Raw genomic sequence first — 21814 nt, 5'->3', positions numbered from 1 at the left:
CTCCATGACAACCGCCTACTCTGAATGAGAAAAAAATTACTAGACCCTTATCCCACCTGAGGAAAGGCTTTTTTTTTTTCAATTCCAGCCCCATCTAGCATTTCTTGTCTTGGCAGGAAAAAAAGGTAAGAAACACTTGTGAGGTCACAGACTAGAAAATACACAACTCTAGCCTATAGACTTTCTGTCTCACCGGAAAAAAAACCAACAACAACAACTGAGAAGCACTTGTGAAGGTCACAAACCAGGGACAAAGAAAGGCTCACTGAAACACTGAGACCAAATAATAGAAACATAAAATGTTTCCCATTCTCCCCACACCTTTCAGCCACATCAATGAGGCTCATGTATAATAACAGCCAATTAAAGCTTAAGGAAGTATACAGCTCATAACTTCTTTAAGAAAAAGCCTGTACCCCTCATCCTAGGATCTACAGTACTAGAATCATGGAATTCTGGAGTGAGAAAGAAATTGAGAGTCACCTTCCTGGCAGCTCCAGGCAGCAAGACACATAAATCATCCTTAAATGGTTTTTTGCCTTTCTTATCATGTGTCCAAAGTTGAAGATGATATGCTCTCTCACAATAATAAGTTAATATTTTTCTCTCACACCCTTACTAGGCAGTCCATTTCTAAGCCATTTCTCTCTTGCTGCAATATGTCAACTTCTGACTTTATGTAGGTAAGGCGCCTGTGGTATATCTAGCTTATAATAACCCTCCAAATATTTACAGCCATTTGGTCTCCCCTAAGCTTTATTTTACTCCTAAAAAGTCTCTTGTCTTTTAAACTCTACTCATAGGTCTTTCACATCATATTAATCAAATATTTCAGGGTCTTCTATAACAACATTTCCCACTTTCATTAGATCATGCTAAAAAATGGAATGCCCCTTAACATCCTGATGGCCTCATGTTCAATGGAATAAAATTTGGAAAACATGGTTCTGTGATGTTTGCACATTCCTTTTCAAATATTAAGATGAAAGCTAGATGTGATATCCTTGTAAGGGCATCATTTGTATCACATACAGTATCAAGATGCCTTCCTGGTCTCGGCACAGTCATATTTCTGTTTTTAAAAGTCTGTAGGGAAATCCAAAGACAACAGGAGAGACAAAAACAAGGACAGCAGAATATTTACCCTCTGACACATAGAGCTATAGCGTACAGTATACACAGCCTAACTCCCAGCCAGATAAACATAAAACCTCACACTAATGGCCTATTTACCTCAGTTTCTTTAACCCATATTATCTACTTTTTAACAAAAAAATTACAAGGCATACTAAAGGCAAAAAAACCCCCACAAAAACAAAACAAATGAACAAACATAAAACCCCAGTACACCAGTATCAAGAGACAGAGCAAGTATCAGAACCAGATCAAGATACGGCAGAAATTTTGGAATTATCAGACGAGGAATTTAAAACAACTATGGTTACTATGCTAAGTGCTCTAATGAAAAAAGTGGACAACATTCAAAAACAGATGGGTAATATAAACAGAGTGTAAACTCTAAGAAAGAATCAAAAGTGAATGCTAGAAATCAAAAACGGTGTCAGAGAAATGAAAAATGTTTTTGATGAACTCGTCAGTAGACAATATGGCTGAGAATAAATCAATGAGCTTGAAGAAATATCAGTAGAAACTTCCAAAAGGATACAAAGAGATAGAGTGAAAAAGACTAAACAAAATATCCACAAACTGTGGGATAGTTACAAAAGGTGTAACATACATGTAATAGAAATACCAGAAGGAGAGAAAAGAAACAGATGAAATATTTGAAGTAATGATGCCTGAGAAGTTTCCAAAATTAATGACACACTTCAAATCATAGATCTAGGTAGCTCAGAGAACATGGAGGAGGATAAAAACCAGAATATCTACACCTAGGCTATCATATTCAGAGGGCAGAATATCAAAGACAGAGAAAATATTGAAAAAAGCCAAAGAAACCTACCACATTACCTACAGAGGAGCAGGGGTAATAATTACATCAGATTTCTCTTCAGAGACCATACAAGAAAGAAGAGAGTGAAGAGAAATGTTTTAAGTGTTTAAGGAAAAAATTACCAATCTAGAATTCTGTATTCAGTGAAGTTATTCTTTGAAAGTGAAGGAGAAATAAAGACATTCTCAGACAAATAAAAATTGAGACAATTTGTCCCAAGTAGACTTGTCCTGAAGGGGATGTTAATCAAAATTCTTCAGAGAGAAGGAAAATTATATAGATCAAAAACTCATATGTATTGAAAAAAAAGAACAGTGTTAGAGAAGGAATAAGTGAAGGTAAAGTGAAATCTTTTTATTTTTAGTTGATTTAACAGATTACAGTTTGTTCAAAATAAAAATATCAACAGTGTATGTGGTGACTACAGCTTATAGATAAGTGAAATGAATGACAGCAGTGTTATAAGGGATAAGAGGGAGGAATTGGAAATGCTGTGTTATAAAGTACTTGCACTAGCTGTGAAACAGTATGGTGTTATTTGAAAGTGGACTTGAATATTGCAAACTCTAGGGCAACCACTAAAAAAGTAAAATTAGAAGTATCATTTATATGCTAAGAGAAGAGAGAAAATTATATCATATAAAATGCACAATTTACAACAGAGAAGGCAGAAAAAAGATATGACAACAAAAAAGAAAGAAAAAGGGCAACATATGGAAAACTAACAAATATGGTAGGTATTTATCCAACTATATCAATGATCATAGACATCAGTGGTCTAACACCAATCAAAATAGATAGACTGTCATGGTGGATTAAATAAATAAGATCCAGCTACATGTAGTCTAAAAGAAACCCACTTTAAATATAAGATACCAATAGATTAAAAATAAAGGGATGGAGAAAGAAATACCATGATAACATTAAACAAATGAAAGCCAGAGTAGCTCTATTAATTTCAGGTAAAGGAGGATGCAGAGTGTGGGATATTGCAAGGAGAAAGAGAGAATTACATACTGATAAGTGGCCCAATTCTCAAAGGATACATAACAATCCTTAATGTGTATGTACCTAACAAAAAGTACAGAAATACATGAGGCAAAAACTGATAGAACTGAAGGAAAAAAGACAAATCTGCTATTATAGGAGGAGACTTCAACACCATTCTATCAGTAATTGACAGACTCAAAAGGTAGGAAATCAGTAAAAACAAAGTTGAATTGAACAGCACCATCAATTAACAGTATCAATTAATATTTATAAATCTGTTGTGTATTCTGCTGTTTTGAATGAACAAAACAGCAGAATACACATTCTTCTCAAGCTCACATGGAACATTCAGCAAGATAGACCACATTCTGGGACATAAAACACACCTTAAAATTTTTTAAAGAATAGATATCATTCAAACCATGCTCTCAGATCACAGTGGAATTAAACTAAACATCAATTACAGAAAACTGTAAACCCTAAAACACTTGGAGATTAACAAACACTTCTAACTAACTAGCACATAGGTCAAAGAACTCTCAAGAGAAATTTTAAAATATTCTTAAAAAAATATGAAAATTTATCAAAGTTGTGGGATGTTTAGAAGGATATTTATAGCATTGAGTGAATATATTAGAAAGGAAAAACAATCTAAATAATTGAAGCTTCCACCTTAGCCACTAGAGAAAGAAGAGCAAATTAAATCCAAGGTAAGCAGAAGAAAAGAGATTTTAGAAATTAGAGCAGGACTTCCCTGGTGGCACAGTGGTTAAGAATCTGCCTGCCAATGCAGGGGACACTGGTTCGAGCCCTGGTCCAGGAGGATCCTACATGCCATGGAGCAACTAAGCCCATGCACCACAACTACTGAGCCTATGCTCTAGAGCCCGCAAGCCACAACTACTGAGCCCTTGTGCCATAACTACTGAAGCCCGTGCACCCAGAGTCTGTGCTCCACAGCAAAAGAGCCCACCACAATGAAAAGCCCGCACACCACAAGGAAGAGTAGCCCCCACTCACCACAACTGGAGAAAGCCTGCACACAGCAATGAAGACCCACTGCAGCAATAAATAAATAAATAAATAAAAATTAGAGCAGAAATCAATGATATTAAAAACAGGAAATAGAGAAATTCAATAAAACCAAAAGTTGGTTCTTTGAAAGATTAATAAAATTTATATGCCTCTAGCCAAGTTAACAAAGAAAAGGGAGAAAAGACACACATTGCTAACATCCATGGATGTTAAAAGGATAATAAAGGAATATTATGAACAACTTTGTCCAAAACATTGATAACCAAGAAGAATTACAATTCCTTGAAAGACTCAATCTGCCAAAACTAACACAAGGATAAGTAGGTACTCTGCATATATACCTATAACTATTAAAGAAATTAAATAAATGCTTAATCTTCCAAAAGAGCAAACACCAGACTCAGACAGGTTCAGTGGTGAATTATATCAAACATTTAATGGAGAAATTATACCAATTTTACAAAATCTCTTAAAGAAAATAGAAGCTGAGGGAATAATCCCCCCACAAATTCTATGAGAACAGCATCAATCTAGTATTCAAACCAAGCAAATACATTACAAAAAGGAAAAACTGCAGACCAATATCGTTCATGCAAATAGATGTAAAAGTCCTCACAAAATGTTAGTCAATAAAACTCAACAATGTATAAAAAGAATTATACACCACAACCTAGTGGAATTTATTCCAAGTATACAATACTGGTTCAGCTTTTGAAAATCAATTAATGTAATCCATCACATCAAAGTCTAAAGAAGAAAAGTATGGTCATTTAGAGCAGAAAAGGCATTTGGCAAAATTAAACACTCATTCATGATTAAAAACTGAGAAAACTAGGAATAGAGAACTCAAACTTAATAAAGAACATCTACAAAAAACCTATAGCTAATATCACAAAGCTGAGCAACTGATGCTGTTCTGCTAAGATTAAGAACAAAGGAAGGATGTTCCCACTCATCATTCCTGTTTAATATCACACTGGATGTCCTAGCTATTGAAATAAGAGAAGAAAAAGAAAGAAATATATACAGATGGGGAAGGAAGAATTAAAACTGTACTTGTTCACAGATGACACGATTATATCTATAGGAATCTCAAAGAATCAACAAAAAACCCTGGAACTAATAAGCAATTATAGCAATGTTGCAAGATACAAGGTTAATATACAAAGTTCAAATTTTCTTATATACTAGCATTGAAAAAATGCAATTTGAAATTAAAAACAATACCATTTATATTAGCATCAAAAATGAAATATTTAGGTGTAAATCCAACAAAATATGTACAGTATTTATATGAGGAAAACTACAAAGCACTGATTAATGAAATCAAAGCTCTAAGTAAATATGGAGATATTTCATGTGCAAGGATAGGAAAACTCAATATTGTCAAGATATCAATTCTTCCCAACTTATAGGTTCCATGCAATTCCAATCAAAATCCCTGCAAGTTATCTTGTGGCTATCAGCAAACAGATTATAAAGTTTATCTTGAAAGGCAAAAGACCAAGAATGGCAAATATTGAAGGAGAAGAATGTCAGAGGACTGACATTACCCAAATTCAATATTTTCCATAAAGCTACAGTAATCCAGACAGTGTGGTATTAGCCAAAGAAAAGACAAATAGATCAGTGCAACAAAAGAGAGACCAGAAATAGGCCCACACAAATATAGTCAACCAGTTGCTGATAAAAAAGGAAAGGTAATTCAATGGAGAAAGGATAATTATTTCAACAAATGATGCTAGAAAGACTGGTCATCCACATGCAAAAGAAAATCTAGACTCATATATTACATCTTTCACTAATATTAACTTAAAATGGATCATAGGCTTACATGTAAAAGCCAAAACTATAAAACTCCTAGAAGATGACATAGTAAAAGATCTAGGTAACTTTGTGTCTGGCAAGGACTTTGTAGATACAGTATCAAAAGTGTGATCCATGAAAGAAAATATTGGTAACTTGAACTTCATTAAAGATAAATCTTCTCTGCAAAATACTCTATTAATGGAATGAAAAGACAGGTGGAAATTGAGAAGAAAACTTTGCAAAACATCTGATAGAAGACTGGTATCCAAAATATACAAAGAACTCAAAATTTAATGATAAGAAAACAATCAATCCCGTTTAAAAAAAGGGGGGGGCAATGACCTGAACAGATAATTGACCAAAAAAGATATACAGATGGCAAATAAGCATATGAAAAGATGCTCAACATCATATGTCATTAGGGAATTGCAAATTAAAACAACAGAAAATAGCCAAGTTAAGCTTAATAGACAGAAACAGGTCTGTGTCCATGGTGATTAAGAGGGAAGAGGAGTAGAACATTTGTCTTGCATAGGCAAGGAATATGCTAGTGTGAAAGTTCACATGCAGAGTTGCAGGTATGATGTAGCACAGCTGCATCTGTATCCTGGGCTTAATGCTTCAGAGTTCTTTGGTTCTGAGATTTAGATTTCAGGGGCAAGTCAGGGTTACACAGGTCTGGTGGAGGCATAGGGAAGTGGAACCTTGGCCATCAGAATCTAACAGACTGGAATCCATTTTAGGATGAAGTAATTACTACTTACCAGTCAGACAGACATAGGTCAGCATTCTTTTAATATTTTAATCTTTCATTTTTCCCTCTGATTTTAAAGATGAAATAACTCATCCGAGCTGGTTTCCTCACCTGTTACATGAAGGTAATAGTTTATTTTGATAATAGTCCATGCTGTCCAATATTTTCATGAGCTAATACACATAAAGAGCTTAAAATAGGACCTTCCTCAATTCAGTAAATGTTAATGAGTTGTAGTGTCTGTTCTCTAAATGAATTAACAATAAATTGTATAATCTGTCAGTTAGTGGTAGATTCACTCCTCTGTCAGTAAGTATTTTGGAATCAAGATTTCACTATATCCAGAATTACCAGATAAGGTTGCTGGTGTGACTATGGATAAATCTGTAAGTTTTTAGATAAGAAAATAAGAATGAAACTATAAGTAAATGTCATTCCCATGAAAACATATTTCTTTTTTGTTTGTGCCTAGGACGAGGTAGACACATATATATTTGTTGAACGAATGAAAGGCACCAAACACGTTAAGAAGGAGAAGGAACAGTTCAGAGAGGAAAAGAGGTTCACACACCCACAGATCCCAGCAGAACTGACTCCCTTCTTCTAGCCTGGCGTTCACCCAAGAGAGTATACTTTAGAACACAGAAAACAATCCACAATTCAGCTAAGGCCATTGAAAGAGCACAGTGAAAGACTTGCCGCTGAAAATTGACATCTGTTCTCTCTAGATACAGTACAGAATCATCTCTGGATTATTTTCCTATCACCAAAATATTGTACAGTTATACTAAATATCTAGTAACAAGCATCAGTGATTTTCAGTAAATAGGGGCTTTCTCCAAGATGAACCTCAAAGATGATTGCAAAATCCCTGTTCTTTAGAAAAAGAGAGAAGGCGCTTAAGAGGATGGTTATAGTGGTGAGAGATGAGCGCCCAAATTGATCCTCCCAGGGGCTGGAGCCCAATTCAAGAAAGTGAAGGGGAATGGGCTTTACCAGGATGGTGAGTGAATTCGGTTCCCACTGCTGCTGTAACACAGTCTTGCTGGCTTCAAAAACAAACCCCCAAACGATAAAATATTATCTTACAGTCCTGAAGGTTGGAAACAGGAAGAGGGTCTCACTGGTCTGAAATAAAGGTGATAGGAGGACTTCATTCTTCCAGGGGGTTCTAGGAAGAATCTGTCTCCTTGCCTTTTCCAGCTTCTGGGTCTGCCTGCAGTCGTTGGCCTCTGTCTTCTTTTCACCTTCAAAACCAGCGACATCCTGTCCACTTGTGGCATCTTCTTCATGCAACTTCACTGTGACACTGACTCTTCTGCCTGCCTCTTGCACATTTAAAGTAGCCTTGCCATGCATAGACTGGCCACAATAAATCAGTGTAATCTTACTTTACATTCAGCTGATTAGCAATCTTAATTCCATCTGCAAACTTAATTCTCCTTTGCCATGTAACATCCCATATTTACTGGTTCTGGAGAATAGGATGTGGACGTCTTTGAGGGACCTTTACTCAGCCTACCACAGTGAGGGTGCCATTTAGTTGGGTTTTAAAATGGGCAACAGTGCCAGCAGGTTTGTGCTCAACCACAGCTGTGCTTAACCAGAGTTGTTTGCCCCACGGAGCACAGAAAGGAGGGGCTGGAGACTACAGGAAGGATATGGGAGTTCAGGAGTCAGGATTCAAGAACCAGCAGCTTTCTGTCTTGGGGAAGTAGGTGCCTGTGGGGCCCTCTCCAAAGAACGGCTGGGGAAGGTAGACTGGTGTGTATGGCAAGTGTGTGAAATCCCAGTTGGTTCTAATCCCTGCCACATTCCCACCCTGCCAAAGATGATGAGCACTTGGAAGCAACTGCAAGAGAAGACCTGGCAGACAGAACCCTAGAAGAGGAGCCAGGACCAGCCCTACCTGGTGCCTGACACCTGGCTGTGGGGTGAGAGACCGGGAGGATTGTCTGAGCCGCTGCGGGTCCTGACAGGGAAAGGCCCTCTTTCCTGGGCAGCTGTGGGGACAGCGAAATGGCAAAGTGTGCTACCACTGCGACGGAGAAAACGGCAGTGTGGCAGAAAGAATGACGACACTGGCGCAGACAAGTGGTTTGTCTCCTCAGGCCAGAGGTCTACCCAGGGCTGCCTTCCCTTAGAGGAGGGACAGTGGCTCTGGCTCCACGGGCGTCCCCTCCCACCTTCCTCCCGCCCGCGGCCCCAGAAGGTGGAAAGCAGACCGGGGGAGGGCCGCCGTCACAGCCCCTCTGCCACCTGCGCCCAGGGAGGATGGCGGGCGCGATGCGGGAGGGGAGGGGGCGGACACCGAGCAGTCTGGGGGGTACACACACACACACAGACACGCACGCACACACACAGACGCACACACACACATCCCGCTGGGCGGTCTGTATCCATCCGCTGCTCCCTCCAGCGCGGCCCCTCCCGACCGTCCCAACCTCGGCCCCCACTGCCCGCCGGCCCCACACGCTGCTGTGCCAGAGGTGTGGGGCTGGTCGCCCCACAGGGGGCGGCGGAGGGCCGGCGAGGCGGGCTGTCGTGGCCCCGCCCCTCAGGCTGGGCTCCTCCCGGCCCCGCCCCCTCTGGGTCGGAACTACGGTGGGCCTGGGAGGGGGCGTCGAACCCAACCTTGCAGTATCCCTCCGCCCCCTTCCCGACACCCTCGCCGCGAGCGGTTGGTGCCGCAGCCTGCGCAGCCCCTGCCCGGTTTGGCGCAGCGGCGCGGGGGGCGGGACGCCTCCTTGCCATTCTGCCCGCGCGGCGAGCGGTGGGAATCCGAGTGAGGAGCTGCGACAGGAGGGGGAGGCCGACCACCGGGAGGGACCCTGCGGCCGCGAAGGCAAGTGGGGGTGTCGCGGGGGCGACGACCGGCTCGCAGCGTGCCCCGCGGACCCTGGCAGCCCGACGAGGGGGAGGCGAACGGGTCGCAGCGGGTCCCCGGGCGAGGTGCGCAGCGCCGCGGGACCCCTGGCGCTGAGGAGGCGGCGAGCGGCGCGGACCGGGCCCGGGGCGCTGGGTCTTGGCCGCAGGGGCTCCCTCGGATCGTGGGGAGGCGAACGGCGCGGCCGCTCCCCGGCGGGCTTTCGGGGCGCCCGCGCCCCGCCCTCGACGGTGCCTGTACCGGGAGAGGGCTGTGGGAGAGGCTGCCGCAGGCGAAATGGCGGAGGGGAGCCGGGGTGGGGGCGCAGGGAGGCCGCCGGGGCCGGGACGGGAGGTGGCGGTCCGAGCTGGGTCGGGGGGGCCGCCCCTGGCCCTGATTCTGGAAAGGGGCCTGATTCTGGATTCGGGCCCCGCGTGCTGGGTGCTGTCCCTTTCCACAGGCGCCTTTTGATGCCAGAGTCTCCTGTCTGCGGGGTTGGTCTGGCGATTTCAGGCCATGGGGTGCAACTGTAGAGGAGAGGCTTGAGAAAAAGGAGGGACGGGAAAACGACTGTATTTCTGAAATTGTGTGGGGGTTGGGGGGTAGGGGTGGGCAGCAGCCATTGACTGGACACCCGAATCGGGGTGGGGTGACTGCGACCAGAGCAGGTCAGGCATCCAGGAATACCTTCTAAAATTCTTCTCTCTACTGGGTTTCTGCACACTTCCCTTGCCTTCCTCCTTCACCTCCATCCACAGTTGGGGGTGGAAAAGATGGACTGGGAGGTGAGGGTGTGACAGAAGTCGTAAGTACCACTGCACAACCTGTTTTCTAGAATATGCGGGTGCCCTTCCCCCAATTTTTGCTGCGCAAGGCAAAGGATATGGTGCACCTAGTGGTGAATCCTCAGAATTGGAGAAGGGAGAGAGCAATGTGAAAAATATGACGTCAAAAGATGTTTGTTATCTGGAATGCTGAAATAGGGAGCCTAAATGAGGATATTCTGCTAAGATGACTCTAATTATTGAAAGACAATATATGGATTCCCACTCTTGGTTTTGGTCTGTCTACCAGGCACTTAGTTGCTACCATGATCTTTTGACTGTCTTACTTTTTCATCTTTTGTCCATAGGCCTGCTTTAAGGCTGGTTACTCCTGCAAGGAAGGAAAGAAGGAAGAGACTGGTTCAAATCTCTGGAGGTTTGTCCAAAGAGTGGCGATGCAGGGGACAGCTACAGAGGAAGATTGACATGTGTCTTTCGTCCAGTTGGGTGTCTTTGATTCACTTGTCCTAATCTCTTTCAGATTTGCACGCTGCAGCAGAAATCCCTTCCCCATTCTCTGCAGGAGTATTAGGACTATTGGGGTAGGTGTGGATTGGGCTTTGAATGGGAGGAGAAAACCTGTGAGCAGGGACCAAGGGACAGGAAACATTAGACAAATTAGACACTTAAACAGAGAGAGATATTTACATCAGGGTCAGGCTGTCTTCCTGTCAACCAAGCACTGAGACTCCATTTCTTCTGTATGTTTACTTATCCATAGGACAGCCTGCTTTTTGATTAAGGCTTAATACCACTGGAACAAGGCAAGGAGAGGAAAATTGCACCATATCAGTGCAGGTATGAGAGTGGGTACAACTTTTGGGTAGGGTAGAGGAGACCAACACAGGTCCAAGAGTGATTAGGGTCTGATCTGAGGGCTCCTCAGGCTCTCCCATTGCCAAGACACTTTCCCACCATTTTCGCACCTGTGTCGTAGCTCGCAAAGCCGTGTGGCAGTTCTGGGGGTAAAGGGTGTGGGTGAAATGAGATAACAGAGAGACTTTCTAATAGCTTAACTGTCCCACCAAGCAGTCAATGTCCAGTCTCTCTGTGTGAGTCTGCATGGAGTGACACAGTTGGAATAGACTCAAAGCTCCATGTTCTCAATTCCTAGATTGACTTCCAGTGGCAGCTCTGGTGGTGTTGGAATTGCTGCTGACCACCACCCTCAACAGGTCTGCACCCACCCAAGAACCATCCATCCACCCTCTCCCAGCTTGATTGTGCTTCTTCTACACTCTGTCTGTAATATTGGCTGAGGCTGGGACTGGAAAGGAGACTGATTGACTACTGGACTGGTGATTGACTCTTAACTTTTGTTTCCAACTATATCGCCTGAATCATCGAAAGATTAGAGTGTGAAGATACAAAATTGTGACAGATCTGTGGTAGAGGCTGAGACTGAGATAGGGGTATTTAACTGGGTCTCCTCTGTAACGTGTACTATGACTGGGGCTGAAATTGAGCCTGGTGCCCAGGCCAAGCCTGAAAAGAAGCCTGGAGAAGAGGTTGGGGGTGGGGCTGAGAGAGAGAATGAAGTCCCAATGGTGGTCAGACCCAAGGTTAGGACCCAGGCCATGCCTGGGGCAAGACCCAAAACTGAGTCCAAGGCTATGGCTGGAACAAGGCCTAAAACCGAGTCTCAGGCAATGGCTGGAGCGAGACCCAAAACTGAGTCCCAGACAATCACTGGGGCAAGGCCCAAAACTGAATCCCAGGTAATGGCAGGGGCAAGACCCAAAACTGAGGCCAGGGCAGTAGGCGGGGCACGTCCTAAGACTGAAGCCAAGGCAATCCCTGGGGCAAGGCCCAAGGATGAAGCCCATGCTTGGGCCCAGACTGAGTTTGGGGCTGAGGCAATGTCTCAAGCAGAGGGCATGTCCCAGACTAATGCAGTAACCTGGCCACTGGTCAATACTGAGTCTGGGTCAGCTGCTAAATCTATGGCCCTATCTGTGGATAGGGAACTGGTCAGTGTGGACACTGAGACCTTTCCTGGCTCCCAGGTTCAGACAGGAATCCAACCCTGGTTTGGATCAGGGGAGGAAACTAATATGGGGTCTTGGTGCTATCCCAGACCCAGGGCCAGAGAGGAGGCCTCTAATGAGTCTGGATTCTGGTCAGCAGATGAGACCTCTACAATGTCTTCTTTCTGGGCTGGAGAAGAGGCCAGTATCAGATCATGGCCTAGGGAAGAGGCCAATACCAGGTCCAGGCACAGGGCCAAACATCAGCCTAATCCCAGATCCAGGCCTAGATCCAAGCAAGATCCTTATATTGATTCCTGGTCTGGGTCTGAGGAGGAGTCTGGCAACCCATTCTGCTTGTGGGCTGGAGAAAATACCAATAACTTGTTCAGGCCCAGAGTCAGGGATGAGGCAAATATGAGGTCCAAGCTCAGGACAAAGAGAGAGGACTTTTTTGAATCTGAATCTGAAGATGAGTACTATAAGGAGTCTTGGTTTTTGCCTGGAGAAGACGCCAATAGTAGATTCAGGCCCAGAGACAAGGAAGAGCCTAATACTATCTTGAAGCCCAGGGCCCAGAAAGATGTTAATAACACTGACAGGGTCAAACAAGAGCCCAGGTTTGAGGAGGAAGTCATTATTGGGTCCTGGTTCTGGGCAGAGAAAGAGACCAGTATGGAGGCTGGGGCTTCAGCCATCTGTGAATCTGAGCCAGGGGCTGAGGAGGGGGCCATTGGTGGATCCTTGTTCTGGACGGAGGAAAAGTCCAATTTGGGGGCTGTGGCCAGAGAAGAGGCCAGGCCAGAGTCTGAAGAAGAGGCCATATTTGGGTCCTGGTTCTGGGACAGGGATGAGGCCTGCTTTGACTTAAATCCCCGTCCTGTGTACAAGGCTAGTCCCAGGTTCAGAGATCCAGTTGAGGAGGAAGTTAATGTATCATCCAGGCCCCAAACCTGGGAAGAGGTCACTGTTGAATTCAAACCTGGTCCTTGTCATGGGATTGGCTTTCCATCCCCAAGCTCCTTTAGAATTCCTGAAGAAGCAGCATCTGTATACTCCGAAATGTTTGCGGGAAAGCCCAAGAATGTGGAAGTTACCCCAGAAGGGGAAGAGCAGGAATCTTTGCTTCAGCCTGATCAGCCTGACCCTGAGTTCCCATTTCAATATGATCCATCCTACAGGTCAGTCAGGGAAATTCGAGAGCATCTTAGGACCAGGGAGAGTGCAGAGCCTGAGAGTTGGTCCTGCAGCTGCATACAATGTGAGCTTAAAATTGGTCCTGAAGAGTTTGAGGAACTGCTTCTATTAATGGACAAAATTCGAGATCCTTTTATTCATGAAATATCTAAGATTGCAATGGGTATGAGGACTGCTTCTCAATTTACTCGTGATTTCATTCGCGATTCAGGTGTTGTCTCACTCATTGAAACCTTGCTCAATTATCCCTCCTCCCGAGTTAGGACAAGTTTTTTGGAAAATATGATTCATATGGCTCCACCTTACCCAAATCTAAACATGATTGAGACATTCATATGTCAAGTGTGTGAGGAAACCCTTGCACATAGCGTGGGTTCCCCTGAGCAGCTGCTTGGACTAAGGATGCTTAGACACCTCACCACAACTACTGACTATCACACACTGGTTGCCAATTATATGTCTGGGTTTCTCTCCTTATTAACCACAGGCAATGCAAGAACAAAGTTTCATGTTCTGAAAATGCTATTGAATTTGTCTGAAAATCCTATGGTGGCAAAAAAACTATTCAGTGCCAAGGCTCTATCGATATTTGTGGGTCTCTTTAACATAGAAGAGACAAATGATAACATTCAAATTGTTATTAAAATGTTTCAGAATATCAGTAATATTATAAAAAATGGAACATTGTCCTTAATCGATGATGATTTCAGTCTTGAGCCGCTTATTTCTGCATTCCATGAATTTGAGAAGTTAGCTGAGGAACTGCAAGTCCAAATAGACAATCAGAATGATCGTGAGGTGGGACAGCAAAGCTAATACGATTAACCACCTGCCTCTGATCAGCCTTATGTTCCCAAAGAACCGTGAGTAGTGCTTTGGTTTTCAGTCTGGGTTTATGTTGTAACTTATATTTTAATGCTGATGTTAACTTTGTCCAATTCTTGGTTTGAGCTGGATCATTTTGTGGATGCCAAATGACTATTAGTGCTGAAAAAAAAATTTGTTGATATTTGTCTTGCTGTCCATTGCTGTATTTTTCAGTATTGAGCTTCCAATGAACTGAGCCGCCTGTGTAAGCTATCCTGCTATTTGTTGTTTAAACATATGGTTCTCTATTTGAGTCTGTGTTTTCAATAAAGTTCTGTGTGAAAAGTGGCGGAAGTGACCCTTCTTCAGCTTAAAATCCAGGTGTAGATACATTGTGCACACTTAAACCAAACATAGACAACTACTAGTATGATATACATACCCTCATTGGAAAGTCCCATTCCTGGAGCTCAAGAAGGAAGAGATTACTGTGGGCTGTGGTACTTGAGGAATGCTTCAGAGAAGAGGGACTCACTTAAATTGGTCACTGAAAAGTAAGATAAGAGAACCCATTAGGTCATTCTTGGAAGTGAGCAGTGGTGGTGTGAAGAAAAGTGTGTAATTGGAAAATCTGTTCCAGTAACATGGATATAACCTGTCTGCCTGGAATAGGTTTAGTGAGGGATGCAGTTGGAATGAGGCCACTTGGGAGAACTAAGTTGGCCAAATCTGCACATTTTGCAACTCAAAGTGCGGGTGTTGCTCAGTGCCACCTGAAGAGTGAAAGAGTAGAACAGCACACCAATTAAGTGGAGTCATGAATAAGATTTCCTTTGCGATCCTAATCCAAGGAAAGTGTTAAGGAGATACCATGCAGCGATTAAAAATGATCTATTTATTGGCATGAAATGACACTGATACTTTTATATCTGGTGAAATAGAGAAGACTGTAACATCATCTATGGAAAATTAGATCCCATTTTAAAAACCTGTGTGTAAACAGACACAATTTCTGTGCAATTTCAATATGACTTTCTAAGAAACTTCATACATTCCATAGTCTGGAAGAAAATACACTATGCTAAAAAAGTTTTCACAGACAGTCATTGGGGAGATACAAAAATTAATAAGACAAGGGTTTTTGTTCTTTTAATATGCTTACATCTAGTGCCCTAAGTTATAGGTGGACGTGTTGGAAAGGATACAATTATGTAAACGAATAAACTGTAAGTGTTAAAAAGAATTTTTTAGAGAGAAACATTTAGAAAAGTTGAAAAGGAATGAGACTTGAGAAAGACTAGCTTTTGAAATGTTTTAAAGAAAAGTAAAATCACCAAGGTTGCTAAGGTTATATTAGTCTCTTGATTGTACAAAGATGGCAGCCTTTTTGTATGACTGTTGCATTCAAAAGATCATCACACTTCCTTTTGGAGTGACAGCAAAGTTCCAGAAGTAGATAGTGGTAATGACTGCACAACATTGTGAATGTACTTAATGCCACTGAATTGTACACCTTTAAAATGGTTAAAATGGTAAGTTTTATGTTATGTGTATTTTCCACAGTAAGAAGAACATTATATCATACCTTCAGACAAAGAATTGCAGAAGTCAGGGGTAGAGTTGGTTTGGAGAGGGAATACAGACTTATGAGAAATATATGTTTTATTATTTAGTTATGGTGAAAATGTTATTTCTGTTTGAGGATGCTGTTAATTTTTGAAAAGGTAAAATTATGATTCATAAATTAGAAATGAACATATGGAAGATTTTTTTCAACACAGTTAACTGCTGATTATGAGAATGGTTGAAGCAGATGTGTATACAATATACACAATATAATCATAATATAAACAAAATATATATTAAATTTCATACAGACAGAAAATTAATAAATGTTAATATAACATTGCTGGATCGAGTACAAAAGTGATTGATATCTAAAGAGCGATAAATTGAAACCATTTATGTTATCTGTTCTACTGGACATAAATCATTTCCATATCTATTGGACAAAATACCTACAAGTTAACATCAGCCTCTCAAGGTTGAAAACTTGCTTGGTCAACAGAAAGTATAGCCCAGCACCGCAATGAGCTAGTATCCAGTAACCTATGTTGTCTTTTCCCAATTTTTGTATAATTTTTCTGACACTGCAGAGTGCTTTTATTCCGCCCCTCACCCGATTCTAGGCTGCAAGGTTTATGGAAGTAGGTCAAAGTGGCAGTTTTGCTCCATTCACAAATCACAAGTGCTAACAGAGATCGTCCTGGTGGTGGAATTTTGGCTATCAATATTTCTCAGGACACATTCTGTGTGTGTTTTAATACGTACCCGAGTTTTATACAGAATATTAAAAGTCAATTGGTCTCCAATTGTTGTGTTCCTCACCAGCCCTGGGCTCCTACAGAGCAAGGCCCAGGCCTAGGGCTGGAAGATTTGGCTCCAAATCCAGCCTTCCTTTCAGCGTTCTATCTTCACCTTCATCGGGAGCTTTAGATTGTTCTAGCGAAGCAGTTCAACCCCAGAGGCAGAAGACCTTTCCATGCACGGTGCAGGGCTGCAGCAGACATGCTGAGTGCGGGGTCACGTGGCGGGGGGGGGGGGCGGGGCGCTGACAGTGGGTCACGTGACCGTGCTCTCACTTGGACCAGCGTAGAGGTGTGTCGCGCTGAGAAGGGACAGGAAAGGCTTGCACCTGACGCTTGATAGACGGCCGTGAGAGCAGACTAGGTAGGATGTGATGGTGGGTGGGTGGGTGTGTGTCTTCCCATGCTGCACCAGCCTGCAAAGTAATCCCTCAGGCGCCCAGAATTACGGCATTTGGTGGCGGAGGACACAATCCCTCAGCCAATCGCGAGCGTCTTAGCCGGGATCTGTTTTTGTCCAGGAGCTCAAGAGGCAGGAAGTCATCCTGCGGGAGACATACGTGGAGAGAAGCAGCGGCCGCTGTTGGAGGAGGTGGGTTCGAGGCCGGGAAATGGCATCCGTGGGAGGTGGTGGTGGAGACTAGATCCGGGTGGAGGAAGTGCCTCTGACCCTCGCGTTCCCTCCTGCCTTCTGAATGCCCCTACCCCCACCCCAGTCTCCCTGCCCAGCGCTGCGCGGCTCTGTTTCTCTGTGTGGGTGGGAGAATGGACACGAGGAAGCAGTTGGCTTCAGGGGAGTCCAGAGAGAGGAAAGGGTGAAGTGACACTTTGTGAACACCGGTGGCCCTGGATCAGGAAACGCAGGTGTCAGGTTAGCAACTGTGAGCTATACGTCCTTCCTCCCACCTAGTTGGCACTCACTCTCTACTCTTTATTTCCTGATGGTGAGACCGGCTCAAAAATTTTGGTGGTGGTGGGGAGATCCAAGGTTCCAGCTGCCTGGAGCTGCAAGAGAGGAATGAACCCCAACCTGGGCAGCTCTGGGGAAGGGGAGATAACAGACTCAGGAGGAGGGAATCTGGGTGCTTTGGGCCCTTCATGTAGAATTTCTCTTTGGGATATTGCCAAGCTTCTCAACTCCCAAGATGTTTCCTGGACCTGAGCCCCAGGCAGCAGCTCCCTCCCATCTAGGAACTCAAAAGCTACTACTGCATTGAGGCTTCCTCCAGCTACTGTGCTGGGCCTCAGAATAGGGTTTTTCTGGGAACCACCTGTGGAAGCTGCTTTATGGCTGGTCTCACATGTGTTCGCTCTGCAGACAGTTCACTCTCTTCCTTGTGTTTTGCTCTGTGCCCACTTGTTAGGGCTTGTTTCTTTGGTCTTATCCTAGGTAGCAGCCCTTGGTAAGTCCTTGTCCTCTTTCTAACTGAATATCCCCACTCCGCCTACCCACCACCCTCCCCGACTTTGGCATCCACTGGATACCAAGGCAGTTTAAGAAAGTGCCACTAGGAAGTAATGAATTTTCCTAAGCCCACTCATATCCTTATTTTCATATTCAGTATAGAGTTGAAACTGCAATAATACTACTTCAGGCCCTCCTGTTTACATTTAAAAGCTAGAATTGAGCAGTGGGCATGTGGGTAAAATGACAGAGATTGAGGCCTTAGGACTACTGCCTTTTCTCTTACCCCCTGCCTCCTTTGTTATTATCCTCTTTTCTCCACTGTCCAGAATTCTGGTAATATAAGTATTGGGACCAATGTTTAGGTTGTGGCCTTTGCCCTCAAGCTTTGTTGTCTTGTTTGTGTCTGTGTTGTTGCAAAGTTTGACAAAACACCTCAAACATCATGTGGTATAAAAAAGAATATATCTAACCTTTGTCCCTATTTCCTGGCACAGAGCCTAAAAAACCTTGGAATTTTTTGAGCCCTGGGAGTATCTTAGTTATGCTAATGAGTGGACTGTGGTGGGTCCTTAGTTAGCTTCAGGATGTGAGGATGTGGGCTGGTCAAGATGTGGGGTGGTCACTAGAAGAACCAATCACGTGATTAGAGTTGGCACTTTAGGCCAGCAGAAACTCCAGAGAGGGGAGGAGGGCTGGAGTTGGTGTTCAGTCATATAACCAGTGATTTAATCAATTGTGCCTATGTAATGTAACCCCGGTGAAAACTCCTCCTGGTTGTTAAGCACACATATCCAGGGAGGGTGATGTTGCCCTGAATCCATGGGAGGAGGGCATGGAATCTGTATTTCTAAGACCCTTCCAGACCTTGTCCTATATGTATCCTTTCTAATAAAACTGTAATTCTACATATAGCACTTTTAGTGAGTTCTGTGAGTTGTTCTAGTAAGTTATCAAACCTGAGGGGGTCATGGGAACCCCTGAATTTATAACTGGTCAGTCAGAAGTATGGGTGGTCCCCCAAGACTTGTAACTGGCATCTGATCTCAAGTGGGGGGGGCAGTGTTATTGGGGACTGCACCCTTAAACCTGTGGAGTCTGATGCTAACTCCAAGTAGTTGTTGTCAAAGAACTGATGTCAGAACAATAGTGTCACACATCCCTATTTTTAGCAGCCATCCCTAGATTAATATCTGTAAACCGACCTTTGATCCTATGCATCATACATAAGCAAGTTAAAATAAAGGAGGCAAAGCCTACCAATGTATTATTGGTGAAAAAAGCAGCATATATTTTTGTGGCATGTGTCTACAATTTAGATGATTTTTAAAGTTCTCTACATTTTTTTCTTATCAGAGCTCTCTCAGCCTATATTTCCTGTTGGGGGTACTGCATTTATATTTGGGGAACTTCACACTGTGGTTCGGTGAGATACCTCTAAGTCCCGCAGGCATCCCAGGGCAGATACTTAACTAACTCACGCCTGTGGATTTTTTCAATCTCAGCCAAAGGACAGGAGGACAGGGTAAGTGGGGGGTGTGTGTGTGTGTGTGTGTGTGCGCGCGCGTGCGCACATGTCCATGCATGGAGATGATTATCTCTGTTCTGATCACTCCTTGGGTAGCACTTGTAAGGGCCAAGATCATCCCTCAATTTTTTCCTGGGAGTGTAGTTGAAGTAAATACCTGAACACTCATATGGCCTTTTTGTTTCTGCCCCCTTTCTGGATAAATATTATGGGTTACCTCATATAATAAATAACAGGGCTCATTCAGATGTCACTTGACCTACAATGTTGCTGCCTGGGGATAAAATTAGAGTAGATTTGTCATCTGTCCAATCATGAACGAAAGAAGGGTATCTTCTTACAGCACAGCTGACCCTCTACTCTGCCCCCAATTTCAAAAAAGCAACCTTCAGTGGGATCTCGTCTATAAAATACTACCAGGTTCCCAATGGAGGGTTTCAAGGCCCTGTACTCTCCCATACAATTCTACCTTTCCATCTCCATTACCAGCACATTCTTCCAAGTCAGGGCCAGGACTAGAATGAGATAAAGACACAATTTAAAGAGGTACTCACTCGTGCATCATGCAGTCCAAGCCCTGCTCCACTTTGCCTGCACTCAAGCCACATTGGACTCTGCTATTTTCCAACCCAACTATAGTCTGTGCTTTACTGCTTCTGTGCATTTCCCCAGGCTGTTCCCTCAATCGTCAATGCCTTAATGCCTTTTCTCTGCCTATGGGAAACATAGTCATCCTTCTAGGCTCAGCTCAAATGCTAGGGCCTGTTTGAAGTCTTTCTGATACTCTCACCCTTACTCTTTGTCCCTTGGTAGGAAGTAATTCCTCTATCCTGTGTACTTACACAGTATTTTATTCACCCCTATTTTAGCATTTGTTTCTTTATATCATGCATTGGAGCCTTTTTTATGAATAAGACAGAACTAGTGTTGAGGGGTAAGTAGCACAGAGGAAGAAACTTGGACTCTTGAAGTGTGAATCAAACCCCAGTCAGTCTGATCTCAATGCCTGAGCCTCCTACTACTTTTCATACAGTCATCCCTCTGTATCTAAGGGGGATTGGTTCCAGGACCACCCAGAGATACAAAAATCCACAGATGCTCAAGTCCCTTATATAAAATGGCATATTATTTGCACATAACCTGTGCACATCTCCCCATATAAATCATCTCTAGATTACTTACAATACCTAATGCAATATAAATTCTACATAAATGTTGTAAATACAATGCCAATGCTATATAAATAGTTGCCAGTGTGTGGCAAATTAAAGTTTTGATTTCTGGAACTTTCTGGGGTTCTTTGTTTCAAATATTTTTGATTCCTCGTTGGTTGAATCTGTGGATATGGAACCCAGGATACAGAAGGGTGACTATACTTATTGTTAATATTAAGATTTAATGAGTGCTTTATAAATGCCAGACACTCTTCTAAGGGTTCTAAATATATTAACTTATTTAATCCTCAAAACAAACGTATAGAGCAGATGCTGTTATTGTCTCTCTTCTACACATGAGGAAGCTGAGGCACAGACTGGTAACTTGGCAAGCTCAGTTAGCAAAGCTTGATTTGATTAGCAGAGGAGCTGAGATTCAAACCTTTGTAGTTTGAATCTGGAGCTGGAGTATGTTACCACTACACTACAGCTACTGGGTTGGCAAAAAAGTCCGTTCAGGGTTTTCCTTAACATCTTACAGAAAACCCCAAACAAACTTTTTCACCAACCCAATATATCCCTCTAGTGCTAATTATCAAAAGCTCCATCATCAGCATCACAATCTTCATCATCAGATTTTCTCCTCCTTACAGCTTGTAGCAAAGTACTTTATTCACCATAAAGAAACTTGAACCTGAGTGTTGCTAGAGTCCCTGCCCCTTATCCCCTTCTACCTGTGAATCAGCATATTCCAGCTTTTCCTTCCTTCCCAACTTAATGATCCATCATGGGTTATCATTTTTACTACTTGCCTACCTCATCCTCTAGTGCCTGGCTGCACTGTCCTGGCAAAATCTCAGCTCTTGATAGATCCCAAATATCCACCTCTTTTTATACCTGTGTTGCTTAGTACCGTGCACCTGGGGAAAGTTAACCAAAACTTTCTGACTGTTGACACTATGGATTTATCTTTCTCAACCTCAGTACAGTCCTCTGGATAGAAAGCAGATAACCTTTGATATCTTTACACTATGGATATTTCACATGGGTGCTCTTTCTCACAATGACTTTCTGAACTGAAACTAGGCTTATCTATAAGTTTATGTATTTAATGTACCTCTGAACCCCCTAGATGAGTAAGGTTTAAGTTTTCCGCCT

The 21814-nt window shown here is 43.1% G+C and overlaps 2 protein-coding genes and 1 pseudogene across 3 annotated transcripts in view; 2 read left to right on the top strand and 1 right to left on the bottom strand.

The window, feature by feature from the left end:
* The window catches only part of LOC130841426 (nuclear RNA export factor 3-like), a 579609-nt pseudogene that overhangs the window by 176534 nt on the left and 381261 nt on the right, over nt 1-21814 (bottom strand).
* GPRASP3 (G protein-coupled receptor associated sorting protein family member 3) overlaps nt 1-21814 on the top strand; it is an 81312-nt gene that overhangs the window by 49298 nt on the left and 10200 nt on the right. The window contains exons 1-2 of one of the 2 annotated variants that reach the window (XM_057717387.1): nt 16885-16933; nt 17091-17161. The exons of the other annotated variant lie outside the window; for it this stretch is intronic. The gene's annotated coding sequence lies outside the window, so the exon portion shown is untranslated. Of the gene's footprint in view, nt 1-16884; nt 16934-17090; nt 17162-21814 lie in introns of those variants that run through there. 2 annotated transcript variants of the gene reach the window in all.
* On the top strand, nt 11306-14553 carry GPRASP2 (G protein-coupled receptor associated sorting protein 2). The gene has a single exon (XM_057717386.1). It carries the CDS (start codon nt 11678-11680, stop codon nt 14210-14212), a length of 2535 nt encoding a protein of 844 aa, XP_057573369.1. The 5' UTR covers nt 11306-11677; the 3' UTR covers nt 14213-14553.

The sequence above is a fragment of the Hippopotamus amphibius genome, chromosome X, assembly GCF_030028045.1.
Source record: "Hippopotamus amphibius kiboko isolate mHipAmp2 chromosome X, mHipAmp2.hap2, whole genome shotgun sequence".
NCBI lineage: Eukaryota > Metazoa > Chordata > Mammalia > Artiodactyla > Hippopotamidae > Hippopotamus > Hippopotamus amphibius.
Note: the sequence above shows the minus strand (reverse complement) of the source record. Positions and strands in the feature narration are given on the sequence as shown.

Excerpts from the sequence above, each read along its gene's own strand:
- GPRASP2 (XM_057717386.1), top strand. The coding sequence starts at position 11,678 with ATGACTGGGGCTGAAATTGAGCCTGGTGCCCAGGCCAAGCCTGAAAAG.